The 21,564-nt window shown below is 45.2% G+C and overlaps 1 protein-coding gene and 1 non-coding gene across 4 annotated transcripts in view; one reads left to right on the top strand and one right to left on the bottom strand.

The window, feature by feature from the left end:
• The first annotated feature begins 7,760 nt into the window (after positions 1 to 7,760).
• Positions 7,761 to 21,564, top strand: part of GNPTAB (N-acetylglucosamine-1-phosphate transferase subunits alpha and beta) — an 83,796-nt gene continuing 69,992 nt past the window's right edge. Inside the window, exon 1 of one of the 3 annotated variants that reach the window (XM_024991564.2) lies at positions 7,761 to 7,992. Coding sequence is in view for 2 of the 3 variants with exons in the window: in XM_010805141.3 (XP_010803443.1) it covers positions 7,943 to 8,059 (117 nt within the window). In the remaining variant the exon portion in view is untranslated. Of the gene's footprint in view, positions 8,060 to 21,564 lie in introns of all 3 variants that reach the window. The other 2 variants (XM_010805141.3, NM_001192228.2) reach the window with 2 other exon arrangements.
• TRNAE-UUC (transfer RNA glutamic acid (anticodon UUC)) lies at positions 16,300 to 16,372 on the bottom strand. The gene has a single exon. It is a non-coding gene; the product is annotated as a tRNA-Glu (tRNA).

The following is a 21,564-nucleotide window of genomic DNA, read 5'->3' as shown; positions in this document are numbered from 1 at the left end:
CCGACCCAGGGATCAAACCTGAGTCTCTTATGTCTCCCGCATTTTCAGGCAGTTTCTTTACCACTAGTACCACCTGGGAAGCCCTTCAAATGTTCAGTGAATGGATAAACAAAACATGGTCCTGGAATACAATTGAATACTGTTCAGAATAGCAAACAAAGTCCAAGATAACTTTTTTTTTTTGCTGCTGTTCGTGGCTTGCAGGATCAACTTAGTTCCCTGATTATGCAGTTTCCTGTACCCTCACATTGAAAGTGCAGGAGTCCTAACTGCTGGATCACCAGGGAATCCTCAAGAGAATTTTAGAGTAATGAAACTATTACAAATGCTAATTCTGGATTACCATAATGGTTGAACAACTCATAAATTTACTTAAATAATTGTTGACCTAAAATGGCTCAATTTTATGGTATGTAAATTATCCCTCTATAAAGCTGTTTTTTTTTTTTAAATAATGTTAACTAGATAATATTCTAGGAAATCAAGGCAAAAGAAATTCCATCAGCAGATGAATGGATAAGAAAGCTGTGGTACATATACACAATGGAGTATTACTCAGCCATTAAAAAGAATACATTTGAATCAGTTCTAATGAGGTGGATGAAACTGGAGCCTATTATACAGAGTGAAGTAAGCCAGAAGGAAAAACATCAATACAGTATACTAACGCATATATATGGAATTTAGAAAGATGGTAACAATAACCCGGTGTACGAGACAGCAAAAGAGACACTGATGTATAGAACAGTCTTATGGACTCTGTGGGAGAGGGAGAGGGTGGGAAGATTTGGGAGAATGACATTGAAACATGTAAAATATCATGTAAGAAATGAGTTGCCAGTCCAGGTTCGATGCACGATACTGGATGCTTGGGGCTAGTGCGCTGGGATGACCCAGAGGGATGGTATGGGGAGGGAGGAGGGTTCAGGATGGGGAACACATGTATACCTGTGGTGGATTCATTTTGATATTTGGCAAAACTAATACAATTATGTAAAGTTTAAAAATAAAATAAAATTAAAAAAAAAAAAAAGGCAAAAGAATTAGGGCAATAAATGGATACAGAAACCAAAACATTGTTCCATGATTGCTCAACAGACACTGGCTTTGACCCATAACTTTTTTAAAAAATGTGATCATTCTTATCTTTTTAAATTAAACATTCTTTTTTTGTTTATTTATTTATTTTTTGAGCACACCACATGGCTTGTGGGGGTCTTAATTCCCTCATCAGGGATTGAATCCACAGCTCGGCAATGAAAGAGTGGAGTCTTAACCACTGGGCCCCCAAGGAATTCCCAAGATCTATAACTGTTTATTTAATATTATTAGAGAGAAATTTGTCTTAATATAAAATAATGTTTCATTTTTTAAAAAAGGAATGTTCCTAGCTTATCTAGAAGAACTTCTCAGAATTAATTAGCAACAAATCTGCACATAGTGAAGTGAAAATAAAGCCAAGGAGAATAACTTAACTATCCAATTTAGATCAGTATGAGGTGGGATGGGAGACATGAACAAGACTAGCCCTATCTCATCTCAACTGAGGACCCAAAGAAGATACCAGCTTAGGGAGGAATAGAACTGTCTACATTGCAAGGGAAGGAGCTCAGAATGCAGCTTTTAGAAATTTTTTTTTTTTTTTTGGTCACAGGAGGCATGTGGAATTTTAGTTCCCCAACCAGGGATCAAACCCATGCCCTTTGTATTGGAAGAACATAGTTTTAACCACTGGACCACCAAGGAAGTCCTAGAAATTTGTTTTGTTTTGTTATACATACAGTTTACAGTGAAGCAATAGAGCAAACCCTGCAGCTAGTTTGTACATGATGATAGAAAAGAAAGACAAAAGAAAATGGATTTTCTTTTTCATGAGTTTCCCTCTATTCACACATAATGCTAATCATTATTAACTCGTTCCCTTTGTACCCTCTCGGCAGTCTTACCATAGTTATCTCCTAACCCTCTTGGCCTGAAATGTCAGAGGCAACCGTTATATTGCCTTCTACTGTGACATTTGCACTTTTTACTTATTTTTTAATTTTTTAAATATTTATTTGTTTATTTGGCTACATCGGGTCTTAGTTGTGGCATGTAGGCTTAGTTCCCCTGTGGCACGTGGGATCTTAACTCCCTGATCAGGGATCAAAACTTCATCCCCTGCATTGGAAGGTGGATTCTTTTTTTTTTTTTAGGTAATAAGTGGATTTATTTAGAGAGGAACACACTCCACAGAGGGCTTCGATGGTTGCTCAGCTGGTTAAGAATCTTCCTGCAATGCAGGAGACCCTGATTTGCTTCCTGGGTCAGGAAGAGTCCCTGGAGAAGGACATGGCAACCCATTCCAGTATTCTTGCCTGGAGAATCCCCATGGAAAGAGGAGCCTGGGCGGCTACAGTCCATGGGGTTCCAAAAAGTCAGCATGACTGAGTAACTAAGCGCGCACACACACACACACACACACACTCCACAGAAAGAGTATGGCCATCACAGGCAAGAGTGGCTGGAAGGTGAATTCTTAACCACTGGACCACCAGGGAAGTCCAATATTTGCACTTTAAATAAACTGCCAGTAACTCTGAAATTTGGTGCCCATAATTTGGCATCAGTTGGATTTATACTGTTCCTAAACATTGGTTATAGTGACTATAATAAATTTAGAACCTTGCCAAAGCTTTGTAGCAAACTATCAGAGTACTCCTGACAGTTTTCTTGAAGGCAGGCTGTGCATGATAGAAAATTCTTCCTATTTAATTATGTATGTAACATGCAATAAATTAGATAATCAGGGTTTACAGATTATCAAATACATACATTGAGTGCTCATTACTTTGGCTATATGGAGGAGAAAACCAGAAAACAATTTTTTAAAGATTGTGGAGATCAGAAAGTTCCAAAAGCGTGGGAATCAGGAAATGGACACAACTTTCAAACAGAAGGGTAGGATTAAATTTTGCAAATAGATTCTGCAAAGTATATCATGGTGGGCTTGATAATGATCTTGGGAAATTGTTGGAACCTCTAGTTAAATGGATGGCTCATGAGAACTTAAATGGGGGAGTGTAGGAGCCAGGATACAGAGAGAAAGAGAGAGAAGAAAGGTAATACACATTCTTTTGGAGCGAACCTGAAACTCGCAAAAATTGACCATGTACTAGGCAACAAAGGAAGTCTATGAATTCCAGGGTGTCAACATCATATAGAATACAATTCTTTTGTTTTGGTCAAATTATTATTTGTAGACTAAAGAATTTATTCATTGATTTAAACAGAAAAGGATTCAGCTGGTTCATCCATGAACCATCAGGAGAGTTGAACAAAAAGAGACTTTAGGTTGAATTTGCAAGTAAGTGCTCCCCAACTCTGAGCTGAACTGAGCTCCAAGGGAGTTATGGATTCTGCCACGGTGGGCAAGGGAAGAGCAGACCAGGATGTCTGCTACAGAGTCAAGAAGCCACTTCCAGCAATGCTGGCTTCAGAACCACATCACATCTCCAAACGTCTCACTAGCAAAAAAACGGGGTTCCCTTTCCCCAGCTTCTTATCCCATGTCACTGCCAGATTAAAATGTTCTGTGAATTCACTTTACTAAAAGAATCTAAACTACACCCAGAACCCTAGTTTCAGGGATGTGCTGGTTAACAGTGGGTGCCTCTCAGCTCCAAATTCATCCGCTCAGAACTGTCTGTGTGTTAATGGACTTGAACTAAGCATTTCTCTTTCGTAGTGAGTGTGATCCTAAACCTTACCAGTAGAGGGCGGTGGAGGGCTATTGCAGGGAGGAAGGGGGCGCTTTCTGAGTCCAGCGTGTGGTTTTCTTTTCTTTTCTTTTTTTTCAGCGTGTGGTTTTCGCTTTTTTCTTCCACGTCCTGCGTGGTGGGTTAGTGTACCAGTGTGTGGAGATACAGTGCTGCTCTGCCCCAGCCATGCACGCCCAGAGAACCCAGGTTACCACCTTAGCCTCGGTCTGGAACCGAGCCCCAAGCCTCAGTGTACATCTGCATTTCATGTAGACGTTCATGGGATGAAGTAAAATTCGTACTTGAAGCTTATAGTTTTGGGACATTAATGGAAAACAATAAACACTAAAAATAAAAATTGATCTAAGTATTACATTTGAGAAACCAGCTGAAGAAGCAACGAAGAAGGGAATTCCTTGGTGGTCCAGGAGTTAGCACTCTGCTTCCACTGAGGAGGTCCCTGGCAGAGAACTAAAATGCCCCACTGGCGTACTCTGAAGAAGAAGAAGGAAAAAAAAAAAAGAGCAAGGGAGTAAATTAAGAGAATAAGAGGAAAGGAAATTACAAAGATAAAGGCACAAATCAATGAAATATAAGACCACACAAAAATAGAGAGAATGAGCCAAAGCATAAGGGAAAAAAATTATTTAGCAAAAAGTTGAGACAGTACAAAGTAACAAACAAAATGACACAAAGAGTAAATAACAATAAACATGACAGAGATTTAGAAACCTAGATGCTGCTGCTGCTAAGTCACTTCAGTCGTGTCTGACTCTTTGTGACCCTTCTGCATTGCAGACAATTCTTTACCATCTGAGCCACACAGGGAATGCTAAGGGTAGGGATATAGTTATGAATAAGATAAGCCAGTCTCCTGCCTTTATGATGTCTATATTGCAGAGAGGTGTGTGTGTGTGTGCGCTCGCGTGCGCGCGCTAGTCACTGTCATGTCCGACTCTTTGCGACCCTGTAGCCCACCAGGCTCCTTTGTCCAGGGGATTTTCCAGGCAAGAATACTAGAGTGCGTTGCCATTCCCTTCTCCAGGGGATCTTCCCAATGCAGGGATCGAATCCAGGTCTCCTGCATTGTAGGCAGATTCTTTACCACCTGAGCCACCAGGGAAGCCCCATTTATGTGATAACTATGTGTATCTGTTTATACATGATATATTTGCATTCACAAAAAAATAAGCAGTGGGCCATGTTATGTTTTGGCTCTTGGAATTCTATCAGAAGCAATGATATTTCTTAATAATTTGCTTTAGTTATTATTTTGCAAAAATAAATAAAAGCTGTCTTGGCTTTCTTTTTTAGAAAAAAAAAAGAAAGGCATGAGGTCACTTACAATAGACTTGTGTTTTATGAACACACACTGTTTATCTTGAAAGGTAGAAGCAGGGGACAAAATTAAAGTATGTTTTCTGACAAAAAGCAAGCTTTTCTTTCTTTTTATTTTATTTTATTTTTAACAACCAAGCTTTTCAAGCCTAAAGCTGAAAAGTACAAGTATTTCATAATGTTAACATTTTTATCTTTTTACCTTGAGTAAAGCAAGGACTAAGCTAAATATAGACATATCAGGAGTTATTTCAAGTTTGCTTAAATCAACTTATTAAAGCTCTCTGTTTAGGGTCATTTTCTTATCAAGCTCAAGGTATGCCTTCAAGTACACCATATCTATATTCGAGGTTTATATTTTGCAAGCCCAGGGCAAGAGGCTCTTCATTGTGTAGGATTGTTTGATTTGGTTGTTCATTTTTCATCAAGACTGAGCAAAAGGTGACTCAGAGATAGATGGTGTTTAGGTGCCCAGCACTTAAAGCATTCTTGTTTCCTGAGTTTCAAACTCATTGAGAATATGGTGTAAGATACAGACAGATGGAGATGGATGCATTGGCTTTAGTGCTGATACAGTTAATTGAAGAATGTTTTCACCTCTTCGAACCAGCGAGCAGCTAATATTTTCTCTCTAAATGAAATACACTTTCTAGGCCCAGGCCCAGGCTGGGTCCCAGCTGCTCCTATGGTTGGCAGATAGTGGATGAGAACTTCTGTCTCTGGCAGACAAGCTCAATTTCTTGCAACCTTGCCAGTCAGGTACCTCCCTCCTCTCTTGGGATGAGGGGTGGAAAGAGACACCAGGAGGGTTAATAAAATGTTGAAAGAGAAAACTGTGTGTCCTGATAGGAAATATTGTTGTTTCAAACCCCTTGAGACTTAAGTCCTCTGGTTTTATCCAGTTAACCCTAAAGGAAATCAACCCTGAATATTCATTGGAAGGACTGATGCTGAAGTTGAAGCTCCAATACTTTGGCCACCTGATGCGAAAGAGCCGACTCATTGGAAGAGACCCTGATGCTGGGGAAAATTGAGGGCAGGAGGAGAAGGGGATAATAGAGGATGAGATGGTTGCACAGCATCAATGGACATGAGTTTGAGAAAACTGCAGAAGATGGTAAAGGACAGGGAAACCTGCATTCCACGGGGGTGAAAAGAACTGGACACGACTGAGCGACTGAACAACGACAACACTGTCCACAGGCTTCCCAGGTGACTCAGTGGTAAAGAATCCACCTGGTAATGCATGAGCCACAGGAGACTCAGGTTCAATTTCTGGGTCGGGAAGATCCCCTTGAGTAGGAAATGGCAACCTACTTCAGTATTCTTGCTTGGGAAATCCCAAGGACAGAGGAGCCTGGTGGGCTACAGTCTGCGGGGTTGCAGAGTCAGACACAACTGAGCATGCATGCATGGATACTGTCCACACCCCCTCTTCTACCTGAAGGCTCTCTTAAAAATCATCTGGTGCCAAAGTAGAAATAACTGACCTCCTTCGTATGGGTTCCCATCCAATACATGGCACAACGTCTGTTGTAACAACGTTTTTGTTTTTTAAAATAGTATTTAGTGGTTTCTGTGTTTATCTTCCCAACTAGACTCTCTCTGGGAACAGTGGCCAGATCTAGTTCATTTCTGACTGTTTTTTTGGCCCTGCCTGAACAACAACAACGTGGGGGCCTGGTAGTTTCCCAACCAGGGATGTAGACCTAGGCCACTGCAGTGGAAGGGAGGAGTCCTAATCACTGGACAGCCAGGGAATTCCCTCTAGTTCATTTTTGAATACCTGACACCAAGCACCCTGCCAGACACTGGACACTAAATACATATTTAATAAATAGATGAATGAATGAATGAATTTTTAGCACATTTAGTGGTGTTGGAGAAGGCTCTTGAGAGTTCCTTGGACTGCAAGGAGATCCAACCATTCCATCCTAAAGGAGATCTGTCCTGGGTGTTCATTGCAAGGACTGATGTTGAAGCCGAAACTCCAATACTATGGCCACCTGATGCGAAGAGCTGACTCATTTGAAAAGACCCTGATGCTGGGAAAGATTGAGAGCAGGAGAAGGGGCTGACAGAGAATGAGATGGTTGGATGGCATCACCAACTCGATGGACATGGGTTTGGTGGACTCTGGGAGCTGGTGATGGACAGGGAAGCCTGGAGTGCAGCGGTTCATGGGGTCGCAGAGTCGGATACGACTGAGCGAATGAACTGAACTGAACTGAGTCCTTCAAATTCCTCTTTCAAAAATACGGTTAGATATCAGGAGGGGAAGAGATCTATAACAGCGTCTCCTCTTGGCGTTGTGAAAAACCATGATTTGCCAATTATTGTAAATGCAGGAAGGGTTTTGTGCATAAAAACACTGGTGCCAGTGCAGCACTGTCTAGGGCACGGCCTCCTTACAGAGGCCTGTCCTGTCCGGTTGCCGGCACAACTCAGTTTCAAGGATCCCTGCCAGGCCCGAAGAGCGCACCGCGCACGCGTAGTCACGGGGGCTCGCGCCGGTCCTCCGCCCCTCCGCCCTCCAGGTGGCGCTGCCGGCCCGTTCGCCGCCGCCGCCGCCGTCGCCGCCGCCGCCGTCTCTAGCCCGGCTAGACTGGGGCGGCGCCGGCTGCCTTGGGGGCCGCGCGACCGCCTCCGCCGCTAGGAGGGCGTGGGTTCCTAGCTCCCGGAAGCGGCGGCCGCGGCGTGGAGCCGAGCGGGCGTCGGTCCCCGGAGCGGCAATGCGCGGCGGCCGGAGGCTGTGACCTGAGCGCGGCGGCCCTGCGGGGGCCGCGGAATGGCGGCTCGTTGAGGCGGCAGCGGCGGCGTCTCCGACTCCCCGGGCACGGCGCGGCGTGGCGGCGGCCAGGGTGATGCTGCTCAAGCTCTTGCAGAGACAGACCTATACCTGCCTGTCCCACAGGTATGGGCTCTACGTCTGTTTCGTGGGCGTCGTTGTCACCATCGTCTCCGCCTTCCAGTTCGGAGAGGTGAGTAGCGGCGCGGGAGCCCTTGACAGGGCTCCCTGGACCGGCGCGACCGCGCGGTGTCCCGGCCCCGGCGCGCTGCACTGTTGCCTCCCCATCCTCCCTGTAGACACAGGGATGAGCCCAGCGCCTGCCCTTCCCTCCGGGGCGCCGCCAGCTCAGACAGAGCACCTCTCCGGGCTGCGGCTTCAGCATCTGGGGTCCAGATCTCGCCTCCCGACGGTTTGGGAGATCCGCGCTCCTTCTGCGGAATCCCTTTCCCTCCAGGTGCCTTCAGCAGGGACCCCGAGTCATTTGACTTTCTCCCTAAGGCCTTGTTCTGCACGCAGCCCCCCTCCCGGGACCCAGAGTTCCTAAATTTTACCGAATTCTCAGTCCTTGCCCCTCCTGCGGCTTCCTCCTCTAGTGTCACTATTATAACCTTTTCCCTTTACAGAGGCGCTTTATATTCTTAATCCCGTTTCTTCCCGGATCTCAAAACTTTGTCCAAGAGGGGTGTTTTCTTGGCCCGTGAATTTGCTGTGGGGAGAGTGTACTGGCCCCAAATTTGAAGGACTTACACGTGAAAGGTTTTTTTTTCCCCCCTTACATTTTTGCTCTCTTATTTGAGACAGCTTAATCTGTTAACCTTTAGAGGCTGTACTGGTAGATGTACATACACTGGTGTGGGAGCGCCCCTGACAGCTCCTGCTCTTCTCTATCATGAGATAGCTGAGGCTAGGGCTCCTTCATGTGACCATGACGCCCTTAACCATCTTGGACTCCAGCACCGGATCTCTTGGGAACCAGCACAAGCCTTCAGGTCACGGGATATGCTAATAACTTAGATTCGGGATCACACTAGCCCAACCTTTCCTAATCTGCTCACAGTTGATATTGCATAAAGTAACTCGGTATGACTGTAAACCCCAGAGGGTCCAAGCAACAGGTTTGGCAGGTTGAAACACCCAGGTTTAATAGATTTTGTGCCCCTCTGGATATGGACTTTAAACATTTTCTTGAGTGAAGCAGCCCTTTGGTTGAGGTTGGATAGTTATTTCACGATTGACCATCCAATATAGTATTCTTTGTTGTAAACAAATGTGTAGGAGACTATGAGTAGGTGAGAACTGAAAGTGTACCTGGATGTGATTTTAGAGAACACCCCATTTTAAAATGTGGCCGTAGCAACTGGAAGAAAGTTGTGTTTTCAGGTTGTTATAAATCCATCTCTTTGTTTTAATATATATATATATTGGGGGGTGGGTGGGTGGGTAAGAGGTTGCAAAACGTTTTAAAATGAACAGAGTGCTGTTCAGAAATGCCACATTATACATTTGCTATGTACACAGAATATATGTACATTTCCAGCATGAAGTCTGGACTCCTGCTGGATTCTGGGCTCCATAAGAGAGGGTGCAGTCTTTAACCAGTGTGACCAGGCACTATGCCAGGTAATGCCAGAGTATACAGTCTAAATATTTGTCTGATGAATGAATAAATTATATGGGACAATTTCCAGGTTTTCAGTTTTAGTATTTCTTGGTCTAGGGGCTGATGAAAATAAGTCTTATTAAGTAAGGGTTGAGAAAGCGACCCAGACCTCTAAGTGTGAAATACGTACCTAATATTATGCCACCTGCTGTTCTGTTTTGCTTCATGTATTGCATTTTAATACAGTGATCATATGTGTACCTTGTTGTGTCCTATTGCTGATAGAAGATTTGTAAGGCAAGTGCAGAGAAAAAGAGAGTTGAGTCGGGCAGTCAGGCAAGAAAAGGAAATGTATTAGAGGGAAAAGAGAGGGTGACTGGCTCTTAAGGAGAACCAGCGTTCTCCCTTTCGGACAGAGTCCTCCTTATACCCCACCAATGAAAAAGTCTGTGAAGGGATGGTCACATAGCCGGAGGTCTGGAATCTGGTGGTCTTGCAGCTTTGAGAAGATAAGCGCCAGTGAGATAACGGGATGCCATTTGGGCAGTTTGGTTAGTCCCACAGATCACTGTGATTTTATTCTTTGTGCAAGGTCGACATAAAGAGCCATCTTATCAATGAGACCCCATGTAGGCCCTATCATTCCAGCCTTTTGATTTAGCATAAGGGCTGAAGGTCAGTCATCTGTAACTGCTTCCTGCAGGACAGGGGCTTCCTGGGGATAAGGTAAGAAAAGGCTGGAATGCGGGTCAAGAGGATTTGTGTGGGGTCAAAGTATTTGATAATCCGAATGAGTTAGAAGTAGCTCTAGGATAGTTCAGTTGGTAAAGGCTTGTAAGTGGTCCTGAAGAAATTTTGAAAAAAGACGCATTAAACATGGGCTGAAAGTTAGAATAAGGGTGAGGAGAAGGAGAGGGCCTAGAAAAGGTAGGACCCAGGGCATCCAATTCCAATTGCTTACCCAGTTTTCCCATGAATTACTGAGGTGTTGGCCTATTCTCAAGGCCCTGTTTGTCAAATTTGTTGCTGCTTCCTTTACAACGCCTGATTTATTGGTGGAGAAACAGCAGGCTTCCTTCAAAAATAGGCATAGTGAGTGAAGTCACTCAGTCGTGTCCGACTCGTTGCAACCCCATGGACTATAGCCTACCAGGCTCCTCTGTTGGATTTTCCAGGAATTAGTACTGGAGTGGATTGCCATTTCCTTCTCCAGGGGATCTTCCCGACCCAGGGATCGAATCCGGGTCTCCTACATTGTAGACAGACGCTTTACTGTCTGAGCCACCAGGGAAGTCCAAAAATAGGCATAACCCTCCTTTTTCTGCTGTGAGAAGGTCTAATCCTCTTCTGTTTTGGAGGACCACGGCTACCAGGGAATCTAGCTGGTTTTGGATAGTGATGAGGCCGTTAGCTATTTCTTCTAGGCTGTCAGTGAGGTCTTTAAAAAGGCTTTGGTAGTAATTAAAAGAGGTTGTGAGTCCTGCGGTCCCTCTCCCAATCCCAGTGGCTATTCCTAAACCAATTAATAGAGGAATGAATTGAATTGCCCATTTGGGTCAGTTATGAGTTAGTGGGATAGGAAGGGTCTGATTGTTAGGAGCAATAGAAATATCTGGGGCCAGATATACCAGGGTGCATGTTCCTGTCTGGTTAGTGGGAAGACATAAATAAGTAGTGGTTCCACATAAGAAAAATATCCCAGGAGTAAGAAGACAACGGCTGAAATCAATAGCAAATAGGAGTCTTTCTGGGAAATTATTAGTAGTCTCCGAAACTGACAGCAAACTCACCAGTGTAGCCCCTGCAAGAGGAGTATTTACACCACATGCAGAAGGGAGTCTCCCTGAGAAAGTAAGTGAATGTCCTGCAGTTCCTGAGACATGATAGACAGATCAGCCTGAAGGGAAGGAGAGATGTGAAGTACGATTACAGAGGTGTGGCGGTATAGTTCCTAGCTGGGGGCAAGAATTGTTCATAGAGTTTTGTCTGGAAAAACAGAAAGGAGCCTGTTGTAGACCAATGTCAGAAGTGGTGGGTGTTAAGGAGCAGTAACCAGGCTAGAGGGTGGGCTTGGGATAGTAATTGAGGCTTTGAATTTTGAGAGAAGGTCTCTCCCAAGAATAGGAGTGGGGCATTTTGGGAGTATGAGAAAAGGATGGGAAAATGGGTTATCTTGAAGTGTGCAAGGTAGAGGCTCGGTTATTTGTCGTGTAGATATTAAACTGTCAACCCCCATAACAGAGACCTGAGACCTTGGTTTTTCTGGAGTAGGCAGGCATAGGAGACTAAGTGGCCCCCGCGTCAATGAGAAAGGAGATTGGCTTACCTGCCACTGTTTAAGAGTTACCCTGGGCTCCGTAGAGGTGATGAGAGTCGGGGTCTAGGGCCCTGGGTACCTTCAGTCTAAAGTGGAGAGTCCGAGAAGGCTGGGCAGAGCTGGGTTGGAGGACTCCTGCCCAGGACCAGGAGGAGGGATCCCTGAAGGGGGATTTGGGCAGTCGACCTTCCAATATCCCTTTATGCCACAGCTGGGACATGGACCTGGAGGGGCCCTTGGCTTTAGGAATGAGCGGCCCCAGTGGCCTTCTTTGCCACATTTGAAGCAGGGCCCAGGTGGCTTCCTTTCTTTGTTGATTGATGAGGCTTGGAGCCATGTAGAGCAGTGGCTAAAAGGTGGTATTTGGCCTGATCTCGTTGGGCCTTCTCTAGCTTTGCCTGTTCTTCCCGATTATTGAAAATCTTAAAAGCTAAATTTAAAAGGTCTCGTTGAGGGGTTTGAGGGCCTTCTGCCTTTTTTAGTTTCTTTCAGATATCTGGGGATGACTGGGAGATAAAATGGGTATTAAGGACAATGGTGCCCCCTGCTGAAGTGGGGTCTAATTTTGTATATTTTTGTAGCACTTCCATTAACCTGGCTAAAAATTGTGCTGAGTTTTCATCTAGCCCTTGAGTTATTTCCTGGAGCTGATCAAAGTTGATGGCTTTATGCCCTGCCTTTTGAAGGCACACAATGAGGCAAGCAACCATGTGATTACCGGCTGCTCGTCCAGGTGTCCCTGCCTGATAGTCCCAGTTGGGATCTTCTGGGGGACAGATGTCGCCCCTACAGGCCCAGTGTCACCTGTCCTGTGTATCTCATCAGCATGCGCCTGAGAGGCTTCCTTCTCTTCTGGGAGACGAGTGGAGGAAAGGATGATGCAAATATCATGCCAGGTTAAGTCATAAGACTGGGTAAGATGCTTGAATTCTTTTAGATAATTATCTGGGTCTGAGGAGAAGGAGCCAAGACGCTTTTCAATCTGAGATAGGTTGGTAAGGGAGAATGGGATGTGAACCCAGCAATGCTTTCTGCTCCAGCTACTTCCTGTAAAGGCGGGGTCAGGGGAGGGCAGGGGAAGGAGTGGGGTCCTGGGTGAAGTTTCCTATTTTAAAGTTGTTCAGACTGGGTACTGGGAGGGCGTCTAGGGAGGTCAGGGTAAAGCCTTGGGACCCTCAGGGTAGAGGGTGGGGCTGAGGTCTTAGAGCTTATCTAAGGTGGAGGTTGTGGAACTGGATCTGGAGTGGCTGCAAGGGGGTTGGGAGCGATAGGAGGTGGGCTGTGGTCCGAAGGGTTGAAGGAAGAAGAAAAGTCTGAACAGGGATCAGGAGGATGTGGCCCAGAGTGGGCTAGGTGTATCTGAGAAGTAGGACAGAATTCACAGAGAGAGGGTCAAGAGCCAAGAGCAAAGCAAGACTGAACATAAGGGATTTCTAACCACTTACCATTGTGGCAGCAGAAGTTATCGAGGTCCCATGCTGCTGCTGCTGCTAAGTTGCTTCAGTCGTGTGCGACCCCATGGACTGCAGCCCACCAGGCTTCTCTGTCCATGGGATTCTCCAGGCAAGAACACTGGAGTGGGTTGCCATTTCCTTCTCCAACGCATGAAAGTGGAAAGTGAAAGTGAAGTCGCTCAGTCGTGTCTGACTCTTAGCGACCCCATGGACTGCAGCCTACCAGGCTCCACCATCCATGGGATTTTCCAGGCAAGAGTACTGGAGTGGGGTGCCATTGCCTTCTCCCATCGAGGTCCCATAGAGTATTATAATCAAGAGTTCCATTTCTGGCCATTGGGACCTGTTATCAAGTCTGTATTCTGGCCAAACAGTGTTAGAATAGTAAATAAGTCTTTTTGGTCTTATCTCCCCGTGGAAGCCTGAAGCTTTTAGGTTTCAGAGTAGGCATCCTAGAGGAGTAGGTTTTGAGGGCTGGGATTGAGAATTTCCCATTGCAGCCGAATAGGGAGCTAAGACAAAGGCAAAAGAAAGCAAGGAGAAAGGTCCGAGAGAAAAGGTTTCCCCCTTCTCAGGACTTTCTCAGAGAGTAATAATAGTCTGCTTTGAAACGGGTGTTCCCTATTTCAAAGTCAGACGGGGTGCAAGGCCGAGGGCCGTGGGGATCCTTCCCACCTAGTGCTGGGGCTTGGAAAAGAGGCGCAAAAGAGGATCTGAGGGAATGGGATTTCACTCACCCTTGTAACCGATGGATGAAATGTGGGCCAGTGTGTGTGTGGGCCAGTCCAGCAAGGCAAGGGGAGAGTCCTGTCCAGGAGCTCATCTCAGTTTCTCGGCAAGGTCCAAGGGAGGGGACCACTCAGTTGCGGTGGATCCTCCCTCCTGGGTTCCGGCACCAGAATGTAAAGCGAGTGCAGAGAAAAAGAGAGCAAGCCAGGCAGTCAGGCAAGAAAAGGAAATTTATTAGAGGGCAAAGAGAGGGTGACTGGCTCTTAAGGAGAACCAGCGTTCTCCCTTTCTGACGGAGTCCTTCTTATACCCCACCAATGAAAAAGTCTCTGAAGGGATGGTCACATAGCCAGAGGTCTGGAATCTGGTGGTCTTGCAGCTTTGAGAAGATAAGCACCAGTGAGATAACAGGATGCCATTGGGCAATTTGGTCAGTCTCACAGACCATCTTTTTTTGGGTGTTAGTTCTAAAAGGTCTTGTAGGTCTTCATAGAACCGTTCAACTTCAGTTTCTTCAGTGTTACTGGTCGGGGCATAGACTTGGATTACCATGATATTGAATGGTTTGTCTTGGAAACGAACAGAGATCATTCTGTCGTTTTTGAGATTGCATCCAAGTACTGCATTTTGGACTCTTTAGTTGAGTATGATGGCTACTCCTGAACTGAACTGAACACAGATCATTGTGATTTTATTCTTCGTTTGCAAGGTGGACATAACTAGCCATCTTATCAATGAGACTCCATGTAGGCCCTATCAAGATTATTTTGGCCTGAGTACTTTTAAATTTTGTGTGTTCCACACCTGGTTATTTATTTACCAAAAGAAAGTCTATAAATGGCCATAGATCTTAAAGTTTGGAACTCTTCAGCTTGTGTCTGTGGTTTCTCAAATAGCCTGTGCTATCCCTTGTATGATCTTCAAAAGGATACTTAACCTTTCCAATCTTCAGCTTCCTCATCTTTAAAAAGGAGGCAGAATCACTTTGTTCATAGAGTTCATGCATGCGTGCTAGGTCGCTTCAGTCGTGTCTGACTCTTTGTGACCCCATGGACTGTAGCCTGCCAGGCTTCTCTGTCCACGGGATTCTCCAGGCGTGAATACTGCCTGGAGTGGGTTCCCATGCCCTCTTCCAGGGGATCTTCCTGACCCAAGGATCGAACCCCTGTCTCTTCCTTCTCCTGCATTGGCAGGCAGGTCAGGTTCTTTACCACTAGCGCCACCTGGGAATAGTGAGGATCAAATAAGTCATGTCTGCAAAAGACCTTTCAGTTCCTGGCACATGACAGGCTCTCATTAAGTGGTAGAACTACAGCTGCTGTTTTTATTGTCACCAACTATCTTATGCCCTTAGTACTTAATTTGAAACAGATCTTTGAAGTAGAATACACTCATAATACAGTTAATGGTCGTGGTGGTTTAGTCTCTCAGTCGTGACTCTGTGACCCCTTGGACTGTAGCCCACCAGGCGCCTCTGTCCATGGGATTTCCCAAGCAAGGAGACTGGTGTTGGTTACCATTTGCTTCTGCAGGGGATAGTCCCAACCTAGGGATCAAACCCACCTCTCCTGCTTAGCAGATTCTTTACCACTGAGCCACCTGGAAAGCCAATACAATTAATATTGCCAACTTAATAATAGCTTCACCAATTGTAATGGATAGAAGGATGAAGAAGATCATTGTTAATTATGAACTCATCACTTTTTTCTCTCTTAGGGTAAGTGGTATTGGCTGCTACCTTTTGATAAGCCATTTGTACACTCGTCCAAATTTTTAGGAAGAAAAATGGAATTGAGGAAAGGAAGTATTAAAAGCATATATATATGTTTTCCCTTTGAGTCAGGTACTTTCTAGAGAGACCTTGGGAACTCTGATTGAACAAAAGCAGAACCCAATCCAAACCCACAGGGAGGGCCCTCTGGATAGGTACCAATGTCCACTGAAGTGCATTGCCTTCAGTGATGGTAGCAGGTAAACTAGTTGATCTGGGCAAGACCTGTGGCCTCTGGGAGCCTCAGTTTCCTCACGTATAAATGAATGATTATCCCTTTTAGCTCAGAGACTTCTGATGTTAAATGTTTGTCCTCTGTTGATATTGTGTAGACTATTTTTTGGACCATGGGACACGACTGAGCGACTTCACTTTTACTTTTCACTTTCACTTTTCACTTACATGCATTGGAGAAGGAAATGGCAACCCACTCCAGTGTTCTTGCCTGGAGAATCCCAGGGGTGGGGGAGCCTGGTGGGCTACCGTCTATGGGGTCGCACAGAGTCGGACACGACTGAATCGACTTAGCAGCAGCAGCAGGTGGCATGTGGGATCTTAGTTCCCTGACCAGGGATCAAACCTGTGCCTCCTGCAGTGAAAGTGCAGAGTCTTAACCACTGGACCACCAGGGAAGTCCCTGTGTAGACTTTAACACTTGCTTTTGAAGTAAAAGATGTTATTTTAGGGTCATCATTATTATTTAGTACATTTTATATGCAAATCCACAATCCCATATCTGAAAATTCTACTGAATTACCTCAGTATCTTTTAGAATGAAACGTGTGAGTATTCACAGTCAGTGAGGAAAGTAAAGACTATAAATAGCTTCAAGTCAGTTTAGATCGGGTTTTGCCACCAAATGAGGTCAGGTCAGGTTTTGCTGCCAAATAAAGATCTACAGTGTTGAGAGCTTTTTGGATTTTCAGATTGTGAATAAAGGGTTGTAGATCACCTCTGGGTATGTGAGTGTCAGCGTGCATGCATGTGTATAAAATATATCACTTCCTTTACGTGTTTGAGGAAGTGATATATTCCTAAGTATGGAAACAAAGAAGTATCCGAAAATGAACTTCAATGAGCAAGTCAGACAAGTTCAGATAGAATCTGCCCGTGTGGGGCAGTAACTTTTCCCTGGCCTCTCTCCTCTTTTGTTCACCTGCCTTCTTATTTTGAATTAGTTAGATACTGTTCAGTGAAAAAGAAGACTGAAAACTGGGTCCAACTCCAGTTTCTCATACTGGCTTAGTTTCAAGAAAGAAATTAGTTGTTTGTATTTGATTAGCTCCCTCATTAAACAGATACATTTTGATTGTGTTCTTTGCCAAAAGCAAGAAGTAGGTGACGTTATAGGAACCTGGCCTGAGAACTGGGAGGCAGCCTCTGGCCTGCTTCTAGCTCCACCATAAACTGACCCTCAGTGGTATTGCTTTGTGTAGATTCCTTTTGGGGGTGGAGAAGACTTTCATTATTAAAAATGGTTTAAAATTTCTAGACTGGATTTCTGACACCCGCATTTTTTCTTTAATGTTCTGTGAATTTACATTTATGGGGAAGCATGAATTATAATGTAATGGAGTTTGTGCTACAGAAAAAATGCCAGTGGCTGCATTGAGCTTCTTTTTTTGGCCATGCCACAGGGTTGCAGGATCTTAGTTCCCTGACCAGGGATTGAATCTGTGCTTGGCAGCGAAAGCACAGAATCCTAACACTGGATGGTCACGGAATTCCCATACTGAGCCTCTTTAAATGGTATCTTTTGTGGGGCGGGTTGGAAGAGATACATACTCTTGCTGTCAAAGCAGATACCTTGTCATTTTTCCCTGCTGTATTCTTAGCACCTCAAAAGTGCTTGGTACCTAGTAGGTGCTAAATGCTTGATGAGTGAATGAATGAATTAGGGTGATCTTAACCAACATCTCTTGAAGCTCATTTTCAGAAAAGGTAAGTTTTCTATTCTGATGCAGATCATCTGTACTTGCCTTTTATTTCTCAGACATGATTGTTCAAGTTGTACCCTGCATGGTGGAAAATACTGTCAGATATGAAGAATTTTGTATAGCTCATCCTTGGCCATTTTTGTCAGGTTGAGATGAGGCCATGATACACCTATGGGTAACAATACAAGAGAGCAGGTAATTGAAAGCCTGAGTAGGTACACAACAATGGCCTAGAAAATCAGAGGAGGGGAAGAGGATTGTGGGTCGAAACATTCTAGGGGAAGTTGAGACTGTTACAAGGAGGTGGGAGCCTTTTCTTTTTGAATTATTAGGGGTTTAAAAATGTCACTGGTATTAGCCAGCAGCACTTGGTTGCAAGTGAGAGAATCCCACCTCAGACCTGGGTTAGGAAAAAATTATAAAAAAATTTTTTTTATAATTGAAAAATATAGGGTGAAATTTCTGTATTTTCAGGATCAGATCGAGGTGCTCGAATGTTATCATCAGTACTCTTTGTTCCTGCTCTGCAGGGTTTAGTGAGTCTAGTTCTGACAGGCCTTCCCCGTATGGGAGCCAAGGTTGCTGGCAGCAACTCCAGCAGCTAGTCTTCCAATTTAGTAACCTTCCTCATCAGTGCCAGCTAGACCCAGGACGGCCTGCCTCGCCGGGGAGTGGGTGCCCTTGTGCCCTCGTTAACCACCTGGATCATCCCTGGGGCTCTGGTTATAGGTGGGACTGTCAGTTTCAACTAAACCAGGTGAAGTGAGAGGGGCTCCCCAGAGGGAGATGAAGAGGCTGCTGTCAAAACAGCGCCAGAGCAGCAACGTCCTAGCCTGGCTGATGGCCTTTAGCCCTTTACCTTGTTTAGGAAGATGTGAAAGTGGGTTGTTTCCGTTTTTCATTTTTAATGTCATGTTGTTAAATTACCTTGTTTTTCATTTTTAATATCATGTTGTTATTATCTGTGAAACTTGTATTCTTGGGTGGGCATAGTAATGTGGAGTTTTGTTAAACACAGTGCAGTGTGCCCTCATAATCTTTTAGTAACAATTCAATATATACTTTTAGTGGGTAATAGTTGTATTCAATTTGATTGACTCTTGAAGTCTAAATAGTGTTGACCTTATTAATGACATTAAGTAGGAAATTAAGAGAGAAAAACTTAACCCAACCTTTTTGCAGCATCTGTCACCCCCTGCATATAGAAATGCTCACTCCCTCTTTCTTCAAGAAGACCACCCCCCTTCTCCGCCGATGCCCGTTCTCCTTCTCCACTCACTGTTCTTTCTCAGGCTTTAATGCTGGGTCTCCCCAGGGTTTGCTCCTTGGCCGTCTTATCCTGGGTGGAGTTGTCATGTTTCAGACCCCCATCCTGATGCTTGTGACTCTGTTACCAAGTTCAGGCTTGCTCTGCTCACCACTTGATAGGCCAGTGAATCTGAGAGACAAGCTGTTGAGGCAAGGAATACGACTATTTGGAAAGCCGGCCGACTGAGAAGATGGCAGACTCAAAATAACCATCTTGTTGGGGTCTGGATGCGGGTTCTTTTACAGAGCCAGAGAGAGAGAAGCAATGGGGAACTGAAGTCAAAAGGCAGAATAGGGAGGGAGAGGCATGGAGGAAGTGAAGTGGAAAGGGTCTTCAGTCTTGCAAAACATCTCAAGGAAGTGCCAGTCTACGGACAGGGATGTGTTAATCTTTTCTTTTTTTGTGGCCATTCACAGGTGGGTGGGGTCAGATTTATCTCTTTGTGAGTTGAACAAAGGCACTCTAACAGCCAGGCCCAGGGGCAGGGTCCTTTGAGACAGGCCTTTATGATTATAATAACAGCAGCAACTAAAAGCAAGTCAAAGAAACACTTTCCAACATGGAGTCAGAATTGGCTTCTTCCTGTAACAGCTCCCCGTCTCCAGGGCCTTGCTGCCAGGCCCGGCTGCATACCTCCTCCTGGCTGGCTGCAGCCGTGTCCCAGCCTTGTCCCTGTACCTCCCTGTGACACAGGGTGCTTCCTCCTCCTGGTGCTTTCTCCTCACTGCCTCCAGACATGACTGCAGAATAAGCCTTTAAATGATGTGGGATTCTTCTGGCTCGTGAGCTTTCTCGGAACATAGAGGAAGAACTTGCTCCAAGACCTCAACAAACCTTTCCAGGAACTGACCTCAGTTGGATCGTAGAGCTACCCCTAACAGATACCTTGGAAGAAGGAAGAGATTGCTTTTTGACCCATCTGATTCCTCCTGTGAAGTGGGGGCCCATCTCCTGAAGATCTGTTATGAGAAGGTGGAATTCCACTGGGGAAGAATAGTTCTTTGTCGCTGGGGGCTCCTGACTGTGACTGTTGTGTTGGTGAGCACAGCCAGTGGGTATCTTTATCTCCCACTTGCCCTTTCCTGTAGGGTTAGCTCTGCCTCTGCCCCTGGATGAGACCTCTGGTGGGCCTAACTCAGCCTGCTCTTCTCTCACTCGTAAGTAAGAAAAAGTCCTGTGGTTGCTTCAGGTGACAAAACATAGTGTTAGGTCAGCATTAAAAGCCTGCAGTCACATGTCCAAACAGACCTTTGAGCCTGTTGAAGTTGAAGCTTCTTGCCTGCCTGGCCCAGGCCTGCTCCAGGTAGAAAGCCAACGACTGAAGAAGGCAGTTTGGCCATGGTGGGTTGTTTTTCTCTTTCTGTCCAGGAACCGGTTTCTGGGTTAGAGGACTGGGATGAAGGACAGGAAATGAGGGCTGGAAAGCCCTTCCTAAACAGGTATTGTCGCTTTGGGATTTGCTGGTGTCAAAGCTCATTCTCTTTCAAGTGCTTTCAAAGGCGTACTTTAGAGACCCCACCCTGATCACCGTCACTTGCTTTTATTCTGCTGAGAGCTAATGTCCTTTTCTTTGGGCTTGTTGCTTGCTCCTTCCTCAGCCCCAGGAATCTGGCAACACTGTGGCCTTATCTCAGGGGATCTGCTGCTCTAGGGGACCACAGACCTGGTCTAAAGTGACCCTCCGCAGTACTTTCTTGTACACGGCCCATATCTCTTGCACAAGAGACCTTCATCCTTTGTAAGAGAGGAAAGATGCCTTTTTTCTCTCCTTTCCTCAGTTCTCAGTCCTGTAACAAAAGACAGATCAGCAAGAGAAAAGCATACACATTTATTTTAGGTAAGGTTTACATGACATTGGAGCCTTCATAAGGAAATGAAGACTGAAGAAGCAGTTAAACCCGAGTGATGTAACGCTAGGTTTGACAAAGAGTAGAGAGTAGCGGGAAAATGCGATAGGACAAAAAAGGGTATGAGCTCTGAGACACGTGGACTGTTCATTCAGATTCCTTGTGGCATCCCTCTGTCTTTGGAGATAAGGGTTTCTCCTTCCTGTGTAGAGAGGGTCCCTCTCAAGGAAAGTTTTATGATCTGCTTCAGGGGAAGGTCAGAAAATCCTTTTTATCTGCTGTTTCTCAGCTTCCTTCAGCTTGAAGTACTCAGTTTGCCAAGGTGCCATATTTTGAGGTAGCCCTTTCTGATCTCTGAAGGGGCTTCCCTGATAGCTCAGTTGGTAAAGAATCCGCCTGCAATGCGGGAAACCTGGGTTCCATCCCTGGGTTGGGAAGATCCCCTGGAGAAGGGAAAGGCTACCCCCTCCAGTATTCTGGCCTGGAGAATTCCATGGACTGTATAGTCTATGGGCTCGCACTGAGTCAGACACGACTGAGCAACTTTCACTTTCTGATCTCAGATGTGAGGCAAATGTTGCAGCCACCCAACTGCATGAACTGGAGGTTGCCACCTTTGGTGATCCTAATCAAGTCTATGGGAAAGAGGTTTCTGTGCCTGTTCGTTAGATGAGGTGGAGCAGGATTAACAGAATGCCAGCAGCTTCTGAAAGCTGTCCTCTGAACCCTGC

This window comes from Bos taurus, chromosome 5, assembly GCF_002263795.3.
Source record: "Bos taurus isolate L1 Dominette 01449 registration number 42190680 breed Hereford chromosome 5, ARS-UCD2.0, whole genome shotgun sequence".
Taxonomy (NCBI): Eukaryota; Metazoa; Chordata; class Mammalia; order Artiodactyla; family Bovidae; genus Bos; species Bos taurus.
Note: the sequence above shows the minus strand (reverse complement) of the source record. Positions and strands in the feature narration are given on the sequence as shown.